Source organism: Pygoscelis adeliae, unplaced genomic scaffold, assembly GCF_000699105.1.
Source record: "Pygoscelis adeliae isolate BGI_AS28 unplaced genomic scaffold, ASM69910v1 Scaffold359, whole genome shotgun sequence".
Lineage (NCBI taxonomy): Eukaryota > Metazoa > Chordata > Aves > Sphenisciformes > Spheniscidae > Pygoscelis > Pygoscelis adeliae.
The window spans coordinates 813,611-826,459 of NW_008825553.1; the positions used below are offsets into that span (position 1 = coordinate 813,611).

At 50.0% G+C, this 12,849-nt stretch overlaps 2 protein-coding genes across 2 annotated transcripts in view; both read left to right on the forward strand.

Moving 5' to 3' along the window:
* The first annotated feature begins 7,549 nt into the window (after nt 1-7,549).
* Nucleotides 7,550-12,849, forward strand: part of FUCA1 (fucosidase, alpha-L- 1, tissue) — a 10,547-nt gene continuing 5,247 nt past the window's right edge. The window contains exons 1-2 of the mRNA XM_009332190.1: nt 7,550-7,638; nt 8,342-8,356. Of these exons, the coding sequence (XP_009330465.1) occupies nt 7,550-7,638; nt 8,342-8,356 (104 nt within the window). The remainder of the gene's footprint in view (nt 7,639-8,341; nt 8,357-12,849) is intronic.
* Nucleotides 10,272-11,321, forward strand: CNR2 (cannabinoid receptor 2 (macrophage)). The gene has a single exon (XM_009332144.1). It carries the CDS (start codon nt 10,272-10,274, stop codon nt 11,319-11,321), a length of 1,050 nt encoding a protein of 349 aa, XP_009330419.1.

The following is a 12,849-nucleotide window of genomic DNA, read 5'->3' on the forward strand; positions in this document are numbered from 1 at the left end:
GCAGGCAGTCCAGAGTACCCAAAACACCACAATGCCCAACTTGCAAGCAAAGAGAAAGTTACCCATGCTTCACACTTCAGCTGCTAAAACCTTGGGCAGGTTTCTTCTCCTGCAGTGGAAGAAAAGGGGATATTCCCAGAGCTACGGTAACCCTAACATGTACAGAAGCAGTCAAGCGCCTGCCACATCATGAACTGCATGTCCTGAAGACACAGCACAGACACAGTCCCAGGGTTTGGTCTTGATCCCTTACCATCAAGATCTGAGATCCCATCAAGAGAAGCTACTTCACTCCCTCAAATAATGATTTTTAAACCCTCTTTTTTCAATGGCCTCAACACAAGACTTCTTGTTCCAAAGCCTATGGCACTATAATCACCTCAGTTACTCACGGGCAGACTGTCTGGGCTGCAGCCTGGGCTGCAGAGAGTGTGAGCTGCCTCCAGGAGCAGCTCATGCCCACCATTTGTGCCATGCAGGCCTCCATCCACTAAAGACAAGGTCCGAGAGGCAGTGCCCTCAAACATTCTGCTTGAACAGGGTAGTACCTCCAAACCTGACTTTGCTGTGCATTGCCACATGGCAACACAGACTGAATGACCTCAGCTCCACTACCCCTTTGCTACATGCTCTTATAACCTATTGTACATGATTTTTCTATTGTGCAAGTGTCTGCTTGGTCTGGATTATTCTGCTTCCTCCAGGTAATCCAAGGCTGACTGCAATAACTACCATGTTTCCTCATGTTCCCAGGGAGCCAGTTTCTTCAGTAGGATCTACATTACTCAGATCCTCCTCTCGGCCCTCTACCATACTTTTGCTGCCACAGTGACAACTCAAGGTTTTCCCTAGCCACTGTTATTTTTCACTCTGCATCTCCATTCCCTCTCAAAGCAAGTGTTAATACCAGCCCAGGGAAGCAGCTCCATCTGTGCTGGCATTGCAACAACTAGCAATTTGCACAGAAGTTCCAGTGAAGACAGAGTCCCCAGAGCTTCATTAGCCCCAAATTGAAATGCTTCCAGCTGCGATTGGGATGGATCTAGCCATGCACACATTCATGCCAGAGCATTTCAGTGGAACTACCCACTGATGGATGCTGCAGGAAGTAACCAGCACAGATGAATCATTTGTTAAGTCAATAGTAAGCCACTGCCCCAGTTTTATTCCACAGGTGATGAGCTTCCAGCAGTACACAATTTTTAGAGCCATAAAAAGCAAACACCTTGGGGTTACTAAGAGTCCCATGACACTTGAAACTAGTTAGATGTTTTCATCTGAGCCAAACATTAACCAGGGTAACAATCTACCTAAGTTTTCCTCATGTGGGAAACATGCTGAGTTTGTATTTTCTTAAAAATCTGCATGAAAGTATTGAGTATACAGTAACATTTAGAATAACCTTTATTCTGTTTGGCAGAGGACCCCTGTTTCTCAATCAAATAAAGCTCAGGAAATCCACAGCAGTGATCTACAGGAATGAGGTGGATATTTGAATCTCTCCAGAGTAAATAGAGAAGAGGTACAAGGCAAGCACCCCAACAATTCAATAAAATTATGTACTTTAATTGCTTAAAGCTCCTTATAAGTTTGTTGTTAAATAAAGCAGAGGCAGGATACCTAAAGATACTTTCTACATAAGCTGTAGATATGAATTAAGTCAGCATCCACCAGTCCTGAGTTGCATCATCTCCAGAGTAAGAGTTTCCTCCTCTGCACTGCTGAAAGCAGTTACATGCTCAGGAGTGTCTCTGACAGCGTATCTCCTTTGCATGACTGCAGCATGCACATTTGTAGATATATATGAATACACAGAACACACCAAACTCAGCACCAAGAGTAAAGACACCATGGACATGCACAGCTCACTGAAGATCAGTTATCCAAGCCCTGAGCCTTAGGGCCCAGGGGGGTTTAGAGGGCTTGTGCTGAAGCAGCTTTATTGCAGCTGATGTCCAAACTTTGTAAATAAAAGCACATCCAGGCATGACTCCAGAGTCACACCATGTAGGTTTACTGTCTCAACAGCACCCTGTTGAAATCCACACCAGCACTGAGTCACAAAAGCCTGCAGGAACCTTCAGCCCACTTAATCAATATGCCTGGTACATATCCTATCAGCATTTCCACACCTAACCCACCTCACTACACAAGGGCAGAGGTGGTTCTCCAGCAGGACAGCTCACCCAGGGCACAGGCACTGCCTTACAGGGACAGAGGGCAAACTCATCGGACAAGCCCTGCTTTGCTCACATGAGCATGCTGTACAAGCAAATAAATCTGTTTTTTCCTGAGCATTTCCTTTAAGAGTGCAGTATAAAGTCACACCAGCTCTGATTCACACCTTATCAATACGAGCAGTGCCTCCACCCTCAGCCCTGTCTGGGCCATTCAATTTTCAAATTCAGCCCCAGCAAACACCAAAGTCAGAGAAATACAAGCAAGTCATTGTCCTCCCACAAAGCACAGCCACACTTTCTGCAAGTGCTGGTGACAAAGTGCCCCATCACATAATCTATGTCCTAACAGCAGCCCCACAGGTTGTTCCCTACTGCTCTGGAGACAGAGATGCTACTCCTGAGCAAGGCCAAGTTCATAAGCCCTTTTCCCCTCTGCCTGCACAGCTTTTCTTTGAGCCTTCGCTCCAGCACACTGCAGGACCAGAGCTAGTAGCTCACCAAGACACAGCCCCAGCCCATCCTGCACCCCAGCAAGCTGGGGTGCCCACCAGCCAGACACCTCTGCAGCCAGAGCTAGTACCTGTGTAAGGTCTGCAGGGAAAGCATCCCTTCCAAAGTCATCTCCTCCACTTACTAGTTCTGCTCAGCCTCATTCACTTGGAGAGATCTAAGTACAGCTACTGGCAGCAAAGCAAGAAATACAAACTGCTGCCAAGACCATCCTGAAGAGCTCAGCAAAATCCTGCACCACCATCTGCATAACAGCTCAGTTGTGCCTGATTGTGCTTCTGGCTTAAATACCACAAAATCAGGTGCGGTGAATTCAGGCAACCCCACCCAGTTACGAGAGGCCATTTAAAGCCCACCCAGCCAAGGCAGTCTCTTAGAGCTCTCCTTCAGTGGTGGTGCTCCTTTAGTTCCTAGTAGTTATGAGTTGACTGTACTTCTGCTGGGTGCCAGCAGGCAATAAGCGGAACATGACCTTTATGGGAATGTAAAGCTGAGCATTGATCCCAGATGTTGACCCTGGGTATGGGGGGTTTCCCAAAGCAGGGCTGTTCACAGCTGTGTTAGCTGCAGCTGATGCTGAGGGGAAAAATCCAAGCTAGAGGGGAACAAAAAGCCCTTACATTACATTACAGAAGTCAGCCTTTAATGGTTTTCTTTTACTCTGGCAGAACAATTTTTGCTATAGAAGAGAGTCCAGAAACCAAATTACAAGCTTCTAGCTATGCTGCAGTAATAATGTTTCTTTTTGTAACATGCACTCCTTTGACAGAACAGCTCTCTTTGCAGATAGAGGAAACTTGGGTCTATATTTCACAGGATCCTGCTGGATGTGAAGCTGTGACAGAGCAGGGAATAGTTTGGGGCTGAGTGCTGCTTTTCTAACTCAGGACTAGCATAAAATATCTTTCTGTTTTTCACTAGCTCTTTACAGTCTTGTATTTGTTCTTGCAAAGGAAAATTTGTCAGTCCACGGAACCAAAATGGAAGCCGTTATTTTTTGAGACAGAGCTGATAACCTGCCTCTTCTCCTTTGCTTATAGGATAGTCCACGATGCCTTTCATCTTTATCATGATTTCCACACATAAGATCCAGAGAGGGGCTTTCAAAACCGCCTAGCCCTGAGCAGCATCGAAAGGATCAGGCAGGTTCCAGGCCCCAGCAGTGCCTGAGCGCCCTGGTGAGCAGGGGAACCCCCTTTTCCCGGCCAGGGGCCACGAGGAAGTGCTGGGTTCCCAGTTCTGCCTCTTTCTCAAGCGTCCACAGGCCGATGTCCCCACGAGTGTTGCAGGCTCCCCTGGAGAGGGCAGCCGCGCGTTGTCGAACGCGGGCGCACAGCTGAGCTCCAGCAGCTGCTGGGAAACTCCCAAGCCACAAACAATGGCAGAGGGGAAATAGGTGAAGCAAAGATTTGGAGAGCAGGAGATGTAACTGCTGTTCGAAACCGCGGCGAATCCACTGAACGGGGGAACTGGGATCCAAGCAGGAGGGAAGGTTGAGTTCCCGCCTGGGAGAAGACAGGCTGATGGTGCTGGGATGGGGCTGTGGGAGGAGGTTGCAGCTGCCCTGTAGGATGTCAGAGCGGGACCTGCTGTGGGGCAGGGTGAATTCGGGGGCTAAGGAGCATGGCCTTTCCTTTGCAGCTAGGGCAGCGCGTGCTCCCCACTACAGGTTGTATGATCTTACCCAACCAGAATGTGGCCAATTCCTTTGGGATTTTGGGCAAACATGCATCTACCCACCGACATAGAGCCTTGAGTAACAGGCGATATTCTCCCCGGTGCTCTGGTGTCACCTGCCAGATGTCCCTCCTTTCCAGCAGCAACAGCACAACCTGCAAACAACCAGCTACAGGCTGCTGTTGCCCAGCTGAGCAAGAGAAGTGGTTAGCTGCACGGAAGAATAGCTGAGAGCAGGTAAAGCAGAGACAGCCTCTGCAGCTGTGGGTCCATCATGACCACAGGGGTATGGTTGTGTAACTTAAGACCTTAAGCCATTTCCTTTCCCTTCCACTTGCAAAGAGAAAATCACCTTACTCTTCTGGCATTAGCAGAGCACATTTGTGTATGGAGAAGCGGCTTGCCCACTTTCCGGGGCACAGAGAGGTGGGATTCTTGCTGTTAATGGGGCCGGCAAACATGCAGACAGCAGATTTCTGAGCTTGCCCTTAGACCTGCACACAGCTAGGTATATCCAGATTTTTCCATATCTGCCTCCTAGCTCTTTTCCTTCCCCTTCTCTTCCACTTCCCCAGAGAAATCAGGAAAAGACCCTGAATGTCTCTTGCCTCAAACGCTGCAGGCAATGGAGGAATCAGAGGGACTGAGCAAATTGTTTCAGCGAGTCGGAGGGTTAGGGTGGTTGTGAGATGTGGCACTAGCAGCCAGAAGCAGAACACAAGACCCAGAGGGGAAGTGGGCAAGGAAAGAAAAAGCGACACACATTCACCAAAAGAATGTGAACGAAAGCAAGAAACCAGAGGAAGGATTTGCACTGACGGATTTCCAGCCCAGGGGAATAAAACAGACTGGTACGAGAAACCCAGAAGAAACCAGAAGTGATGTGAAAGGAGAGGGAAGCAGGTGCCATCCGCAGCTGCACAAACTGCCCTGAGAGCTGGAGGGATGGGAAGCCCCCAAGCATCCCCAGCCCGCGACGCGAGCGAGAGGAGGTGAGTGGTTTGCATTTGCTAACCCATGGGGAGATCCTGCAGCCAAGGATCCTTCTTCTCGCAGTAAAACACATCGTACCTTTGAGCCCACGGTGCTGACACGCACGCAGGCAGTCTGGGGAGACTCTGCTGCGCAGGGTTTGTCACAGGGAGATTCCCAGTGTTATCCAGGATAAACTGCAATGCAATGTGTAACAAAGGGTGGGAAAATTGTTTTTTAGGATGAATGCTTTCTTAACGAGAACACGAAAGGTAAGTGTTTAAATAGCAGACTGCGGACTAACTCTTTACAGCTGGTTTTAGGGAATATTAACGTTGGATATGTCAGATATATTTCCAAATGTCTCACAAGCATGGGTATGATACTGAGCTCTCAGGCTGAGCGTTCTGCACGAGTTAGTGTTTATTATGACTCTGCGTGTGGTGGTTTTGGTGGAGTGAGAGCAGCTCTGTTTTGCCATACTTTGTACCCAAACTGGCATTCACAGTGCTGCTCTGCACCCACACACCCGTGTGCTTCGAATGCTGTCACCCCAAGCAGTCACACATGGACAGAACTGGACTCTGAAAAGAAATAAAGCATATAATCTTCAGCGTGGCATTTGTGCCAGACAGTTCTTACATCAGGGAGGTAACTCTGCTCAGCATTATTTAATATGGTCGGAGGGACAAACTGGGATGAACAGCTATTTCCAAAATAATGGCAAAACTTTTGCCACTAAAACAAGAAATCGTATACAAACTAAAATATATGTAAAGCAAAAGATATCTTGCTTTTTTCAGCAAGTGAAATGTCCAAGCATTAATGACAATTTTTGCATATATCACTTCACGTGTTCATGTTGGGTGATCACTTAAGACATTTTATTTTATTGTAAAGATCAAATCTCTCAGAAATTCCAGGAATGAAATAGTCAAGGCCAGTGCTTTCAGAGTGCTGCAGGCACATTACACTGGCTGATTGCAGCAGGAAAATTTAATTTTACATTATCTAAGCAACCGGTATATTAACTTATTAATCACAAGGATTCTGAGATGTCTCTGTACATGAAGAAACCATCCCGAGTGATATCAGAAACAGTGCTGCTGCGTGCAAGGCAGTGTAAGTCTGACAGCCGAAATCAATCGCAGCAATGCACTGAAATGGAAAAGGACTTTTTCACTTGTAGATTTAATTTCCACTGAAGCCAGCAGAGTTATTAGGCTGGAGTGAGTGGGCTCACAAGCAGATCTAACGGAGGAAAGGTTTCTCTGCTGCTTCTGGCCAGACTTGGCAGTCAGTGAGGATGTATCAGAAATATATTGCATTCCCAAATGTCTTATCTGCATTTTGCTCCTAATAGCTGGGCTTCTTGTTCATTCAGTGCGTTGCCTCCATTTGCTGCCTCCTGGGGCTCTGCTATTGTTACTGGCACTGTCTGGGGGCTTCTCCATTGCAAGAGACGCGGTTTCCATTGCTTTATTTTGGCAGAATATTCCCCACCCTTGGAGATCCTGCTGGCAGGAGACACTTTGCTGTGCTGGGAGGAGAATTAATCCTGTGCAGAGGCCCAGGAAATCCCCACTCGGCTCCTGCAGCTGCCAGGGACCCAGTCCCTCTGTGCCGCAGCCTCCTGGCTCTAAAGGAAGGCGAGAAGCCCCTTCACTCTTTCTTGCTGAGCTGAAATGTCAGCCTGGCGGGCAGGGACTCTGGGCTTGTTGGGCTGGTTGTGGTGGGGATGCACAGCCGTGCTCGGGACTGTAATTCTCATGGAGGTGGAGATGTTGCCCCTCAGAAGGGAGTTTCCACCCTGGAAGTGGGACTTGCCCCATGGAGGATGCCGCAGATCAGCTCTCCCCTGGAATCCAGATATGGGCTGGCTTGTTTCCCAGGAGCTGAAGCATGCAGGAGGCAGTGGACATGAACAAACAAATGGTTGAATCCAGGAGCCCATCTGACAAGAGAAAAATGTCCCCTGGGCAGGAAAAAGCAGCCTTATGGCCAAAAAAAAAGGGACAGGCAGTGCAAAGAGAGAGGCTCTTGGCACTGCCTGTGTTTTCATGCTTTGGAGCCTCTGCAGAAGAGATCTTGTGCTGGAGCAAAGCCCCATGCTTTTCCTCACAGACACAGGAGCTAGAAGGAGGATTTAGGGGAGCTCAGTCAAAACTGCAAAGAGATTCATCCTTGTCATTCAGCCTGAGCCACAACAGATGTGGGAAGAGGAGGTCTGGGCTGGCTGGCTGATTGCTACGAGCCCAGCACAGTATTTTGAACCTGAGGGCTTAGCTGAATTATGTCAGCTTAATGGAGAGAGCTGTACCAGAACAGACAGTGCAGGAGTTATTTTTGCCATTATAACCAAATTCTCTCCCCAAGCAATGTAACATGAGGGATAGCATTTTGCTGGCCTTCAGTCTCTTGCCTCGTGTTCAGTCCAGTTTCCAAGCTCCTAAGTATGTTCATTGGACGTTGCACAACTGCAGATACTGAGAATTTAAGATGGTCCTGGGAATGCTGGCTGCAATTAATAGGTGGCAAGGTGATGCTGAAGTCTGCTTAACTAAGAGTTGTTTGGCTGGAGTTTTGGCTGGGGAGTTTTGGATACTCGAGGAGGCAGTTGGTGCCCCAGTGGCCCCTGGCGAGCCCTCAGATATGTCAAAATCCATCTGTCTGTTAAATCCATCTCTCTCTGGAGGGAGAGATGTCATCAGGTTTAATAACAACAGTTAGTAATTACTGCTGCCCTTGTAGTGTTTCTGTGAAGAGCTGCAGGAAACAAGAGTGCTGAGACTGGAGTGCAAGATCTCCGGTCCTACGTGATTACCCCATGCCAGAGCCTGATGTAAGAGGAGAGCGGCTTGCTGCAATGCTGAGCCACATTTCATCCCAAAGTCCAGGACTCCTCCAGTCTGATATGCCAACAAATCCAAATCAGGGTTGAACTGCCCTGGCTGTAACGTGCACCGAACGCCCTGCAACCGCCGATGTTCGAGCCCCGACAGGCAGGCAGGAGCAAAGTGCTGGGGCTCAGGCTTTTCTCCACGAGCTCCCGGGCAGCATCTCAAGTGCTCTGAGGCACTTAGCAACTACTGCAAAACACAGAAACAGTGATGGGTGCCAGGGGCCGGGGGAATCAGCAGGGAAGGAAGTAACGAAGACAGCTATAAAATAGGTGTCACTGCTAAGATGTTGCGGACAAAGGTTTCTAGCGCGTTGGTCACTGCTGCCTATTGTTGCCTCTAAAGGCAGCCGTTGCCTGTGCTGAATTTCAAAACACAGAGAAACTGCAGATGGTCAGCTATGGGTGCCTGGAGCCCAGCAGCGCAGCAGCCCGGCCCCTGCACCACCTGGGTGCTCGCTCCGCTCCCCGGGTAGGTGTAGCTGTCACACGTCCCGTCTGCTGTGGCTCACGCGTTTTGGACATTTCCTCTTTCAAAAGAGAGCTGAGGGGAGGGAGAGACGGTGATTTGTTTATTCTGGGGGAAAGGGAACGCTGTCAGCTCAGTGCTTTCCTCCAGCAGCGGGACCTCGTGGTCCCACTGCCTGGATGTGGGATCCTGGATACTCGAAGCCAGGCGGATGCTTTCGGGAAGGGGTGTCCTGCCCCACTGGACCACTGCAGCAGGGCGGTATGACCTGCCAGTGCCTGGCACTCAGGACACAGCATCTCTCTGCTACTAAGGCAGCTTTAGTGTATCCGACAACCGCCCCTTCATCTGCTCTCTATAACCCGGTCCAGGGTTTAGATGACCTTGTTCCCTCTGTTACATGAGGCAACACAGAGCAGCTCAGCCCTCAATGAAAGTGCATTTGGTTTAAAGCACGAGTATAATCAAGAGCAAGAATGGGAGAAAAATATCATCTGAAGGGCAAGCTCATCAGTGTAATGAAGATGAAGGGATTTAAATGCATTAAGCTGCAGAAGTGTAGAGAAAAACACGACTTTGCTGCCACAGAGTGCACTGAGCAGCTCAACATCTGCCTAGGGGAAAATAAGGCATTTCCCTCTATCACATCTCTGCTGAAGCTAAAAATATTGATAAAATCAACCTAATCCTGGGCATGGACAGGGGTTCTTAGGTTCAGGTGGTCTAACTCCTGCATGTCCCCATTTTTATGTCCAACCTGCACTCTGATATTGATGTTAAACATAACTTCTAATCACTCTGACTCACGACACAGGGATTATGGGGGGAGAAACACAACTTTAATGCAACTGAGCTTTATAAAACTGCAATGGGCAAGCTTAAATATAAAACCAGTATTGTCATTTTATGTGTTCAAACAGCTTTACTGAAGAGTAAATGCTTCAAAGTGCACTTTGTGTTCCCAGGTGAGCTGCACCGAGTCCCCAGCAGTGCAATATCCCTCATCCTTCTCCATCCCAGCCATCTCCCGGGGCAGCTTCACTCGGACAGGCTGTTCTCCAGGGCCTGTCTCCGGCCACGGCACGGTGTCACCATGAGCAGTCCCTTCCACCGCTGCTGGCCCTGAGCAGTGAATCCCGGAGGATTGGTAAGAGCTGGCCCAGGATTTGTACAATTTTCAGCATTGCTGCTTCCCTCTTGTGGTGAGGAAACGGCCCGAGAGACGGACGTGGTACAGACTACAGACGTGGTAAGGACGTGCTACCCATGGGCTATGATAGACGGGTCTCAGCCAAATCACGGGTGGGATAAAGCCTGGATCTCTGCTGGGAAAGGGTGGAAGTTGGCTCCAGCATTTGGGCTGTGAACCTGAAAGTAGGTCTCCCTGGGCTATTTTCCTTTTGCTTGCCTCCCTCTAAAGGGAGGGATGTGTCCGAGTTAGTTGAATTTATTGCTCATTGGGCTCCTGTAAGCCCTCTTCACCTTGGTCTTTTTCAGAGCACCTGAAGAAGTGCAGAAGGCAGCAGAAAGGCTCTCTGCAAGCTCCTAGCTCCAGTTAATTATAATGGATATTTGTAAGATACATGAAAACGCCTCCAAATGCAGTGTGAACACCATGGAGTGCTTCATGGTCCTCAGCACGCAGGCGCAGAAGATAAGCATTGCCATGCTGTGTGGTCTCTTTGGGACACTGTGCATTTTTGAGAACTCTTTGGTGCTGTACTTGATCTTCTCCTCCCCCAGGACGAGAAGAAAGCCTTCCTACCTCTTTATCAGCAGCCTGGCCTTGGCTGACATTCTGGCCAGCATCATCTTCGTCTGCAGTTTTGTTAACTTCCATGTCTTTAATGAAACTGATTTTTCTAAAGAAACGTTCCTGCTGCAGCTGGGAGGGGTGAACACATCCTTCTCTGCCTCCCTGAGCAGCTTGCTGCTGACGGCCCTGGACCGTTACATCTCCATCAGCCGGCCCTCCGAATACAAGCTCCTCATGACAGGGAAGAGAGCGTGGATAGCCCTGGGGGTGGTCTGGGTGACATGTACGACCATTGCTTCCCTGCCTCTCCTGGGCTGGAACTGCTGCACGCTTGATTCGACCTGCTCCGAGCTGTTCCCGTTTGTGGATGACAACTATCTGTCGAGCTGGATCTGCTTCATCATGGTCCTGCTGGGGTGTATCGTCTACGCTTACGCACATGTGCTCTGGAGGGCTCACCAGCACGTGGCCTACATGGAGAAGCACCAAGTGCAGGTGGGAAAGCAAAACACCAGGATGAGGATGGATGTCATGCTGGCCAAGACCCTCGTCATGGTGCTGACTGTCCTCGTGCTGTGCTGGTCTCCAGTCCTCGTTCTCATGATCTACAGCATCTTTGCCAGGCTGAGCAATCGCCTGCGCAAGGTGTTTGCCTTCTGCAGTACCCTCTGCCTGCTCAATTCCATGGTGAACCCCATTATTTATGCCCTGCGGAGTAAGGAGCTATACTCCTCCCTGAGGATGGTCTTTTCTCGGTTCAGGAGGCAGCTGAAGGCCTCTGAGGAAAGCCCAGAAGCAGAGAGCACCCACAAGTCCTCCATGATAGAGACCGTCTGCGGGGACGTGCACGTAACGTAGGGAGGCAGCCACGGAAAGTCTGCGCTCGGGTTGGCAGAAACAGTCTGGATCAATTTTCTTTTCCTTTTCTCTTCTTATGGAGGTCCTGGGAGATGAGGGATCAGATGCCTGTCATGGAGCCAGCTCCCACTGGTGTTATTCTTAGACGCTGGGACATAAAGTGCACAGACTTACACAGGCAGCTGGTCCCCAAGCTGCAGAGATACCAGTGCCACGTCTGTGTGCCAGCCACGAGGCAGCGGATAACGCCATGCCCCAGAACAGCAGATCCTAATATTTTAAGACAATTCCTCCTACCTGGCCTCCCACCTGTCCACCAGTAACCTTCTAACCCATTTTTCTTACATGCAGTGGTGTCTTCCTTACACTCCATAAAATATAGCTAACCTCAAGTAAAACAGTCCACAGACCTTCAGTTTCTCTAGAAATCCCCAGGTATCACATAACTCTCTCTAAACCCCTTAACCGGGCACGGGCAGAGCTGTACAAGCACCATCAGCAAAGTGCTAATAGTACATCGCTACGTAGCAGAGGTACATCTATTTATACCGGACTTGAATGCCGTCCCGGGGTGTTATGTATTAGCAGCACGGTGACAAAAGGTCTTCAGGTCCCGGCAAAGGTGGCAGAGAACAACACCAAGTCGTGACGAGCTCCCGCCGACGGTGAATGCCTCGCCGCGTTGCGCGGGAGCAGGACCGGCAGCAGCAGGAGGTACCTCGGCCCTTGCTGGGAAAGGTGCAGGTGGTTTCTCTGGACTCGCTTGCAGACGGTCCTGGCTAATCGCGTCTCACAGCATTTAGGATCGTGTCGATTTTAGCGTCTAATTCTTTATGGAAAACTGAAATGGTCTCACTGTGGCTTATGGACTCTGCCACAGCTGAGGATTTCGAGGCGGACAGGACCCTGCAGGCAGCATGTTTCTTTCAGCAAATTTAAGGAAAGCTAACCTGTGCCACATGGGCATTTGTTGGATGTTATGTGATTAAACATTAAAGCCATTTTTCAGCCTTTTCTTCCATTAACCTCTGGGGCACAAGCTCCTCCAGGCGACAAGTTTAAGCCCAAGCTGGGGCAGATACTCTGAGCATGAGGAACTCGATAGATTTTTTTGCAAACTACACAAAAAGCAGCACCTTTAGCTGCAAAACCTGCAAGGAGAGCAAAAGTGGGACGGGGCCCTTCGCCAGTGCCGCGGGGGAGCAGCGGGGCTCCTGCCGGCTCCCGAAACGCCTCCGGCGGAGATGAGCCTGGCCCGGGGCACGGCCGCGAGGCCCTTGGACTCTGCCCTGTTTCCCCAGAGGATGCACCTGGCCCTCACGTGCGGGTTTTGGAGCCAGGCCCTGGGCCCGCTCCGGCAGGACAAGGGGGCCGGGGGGGGGGAGAGGGATCTCGCTGCCATGGGGCCGACCCCGCGGGGTCTCTCCTGGCTCCTCACGGGGTGGACACAGAGGCTCAAACCGCAGGAAGAGGCACACAGGCGGCTATGGCGGTGCAGAGCCGGGCTGGGAGGGAGGGAAGGAGGGAG

Coding starts and splice junctions, on each gene's coding strand:
- CNR2 (XM_009332144.1), top strand. CDS start 10,272: ATGGATATTTGTAAGATACATGAAAACGCCTCCAAATGCAGTGTGAAC.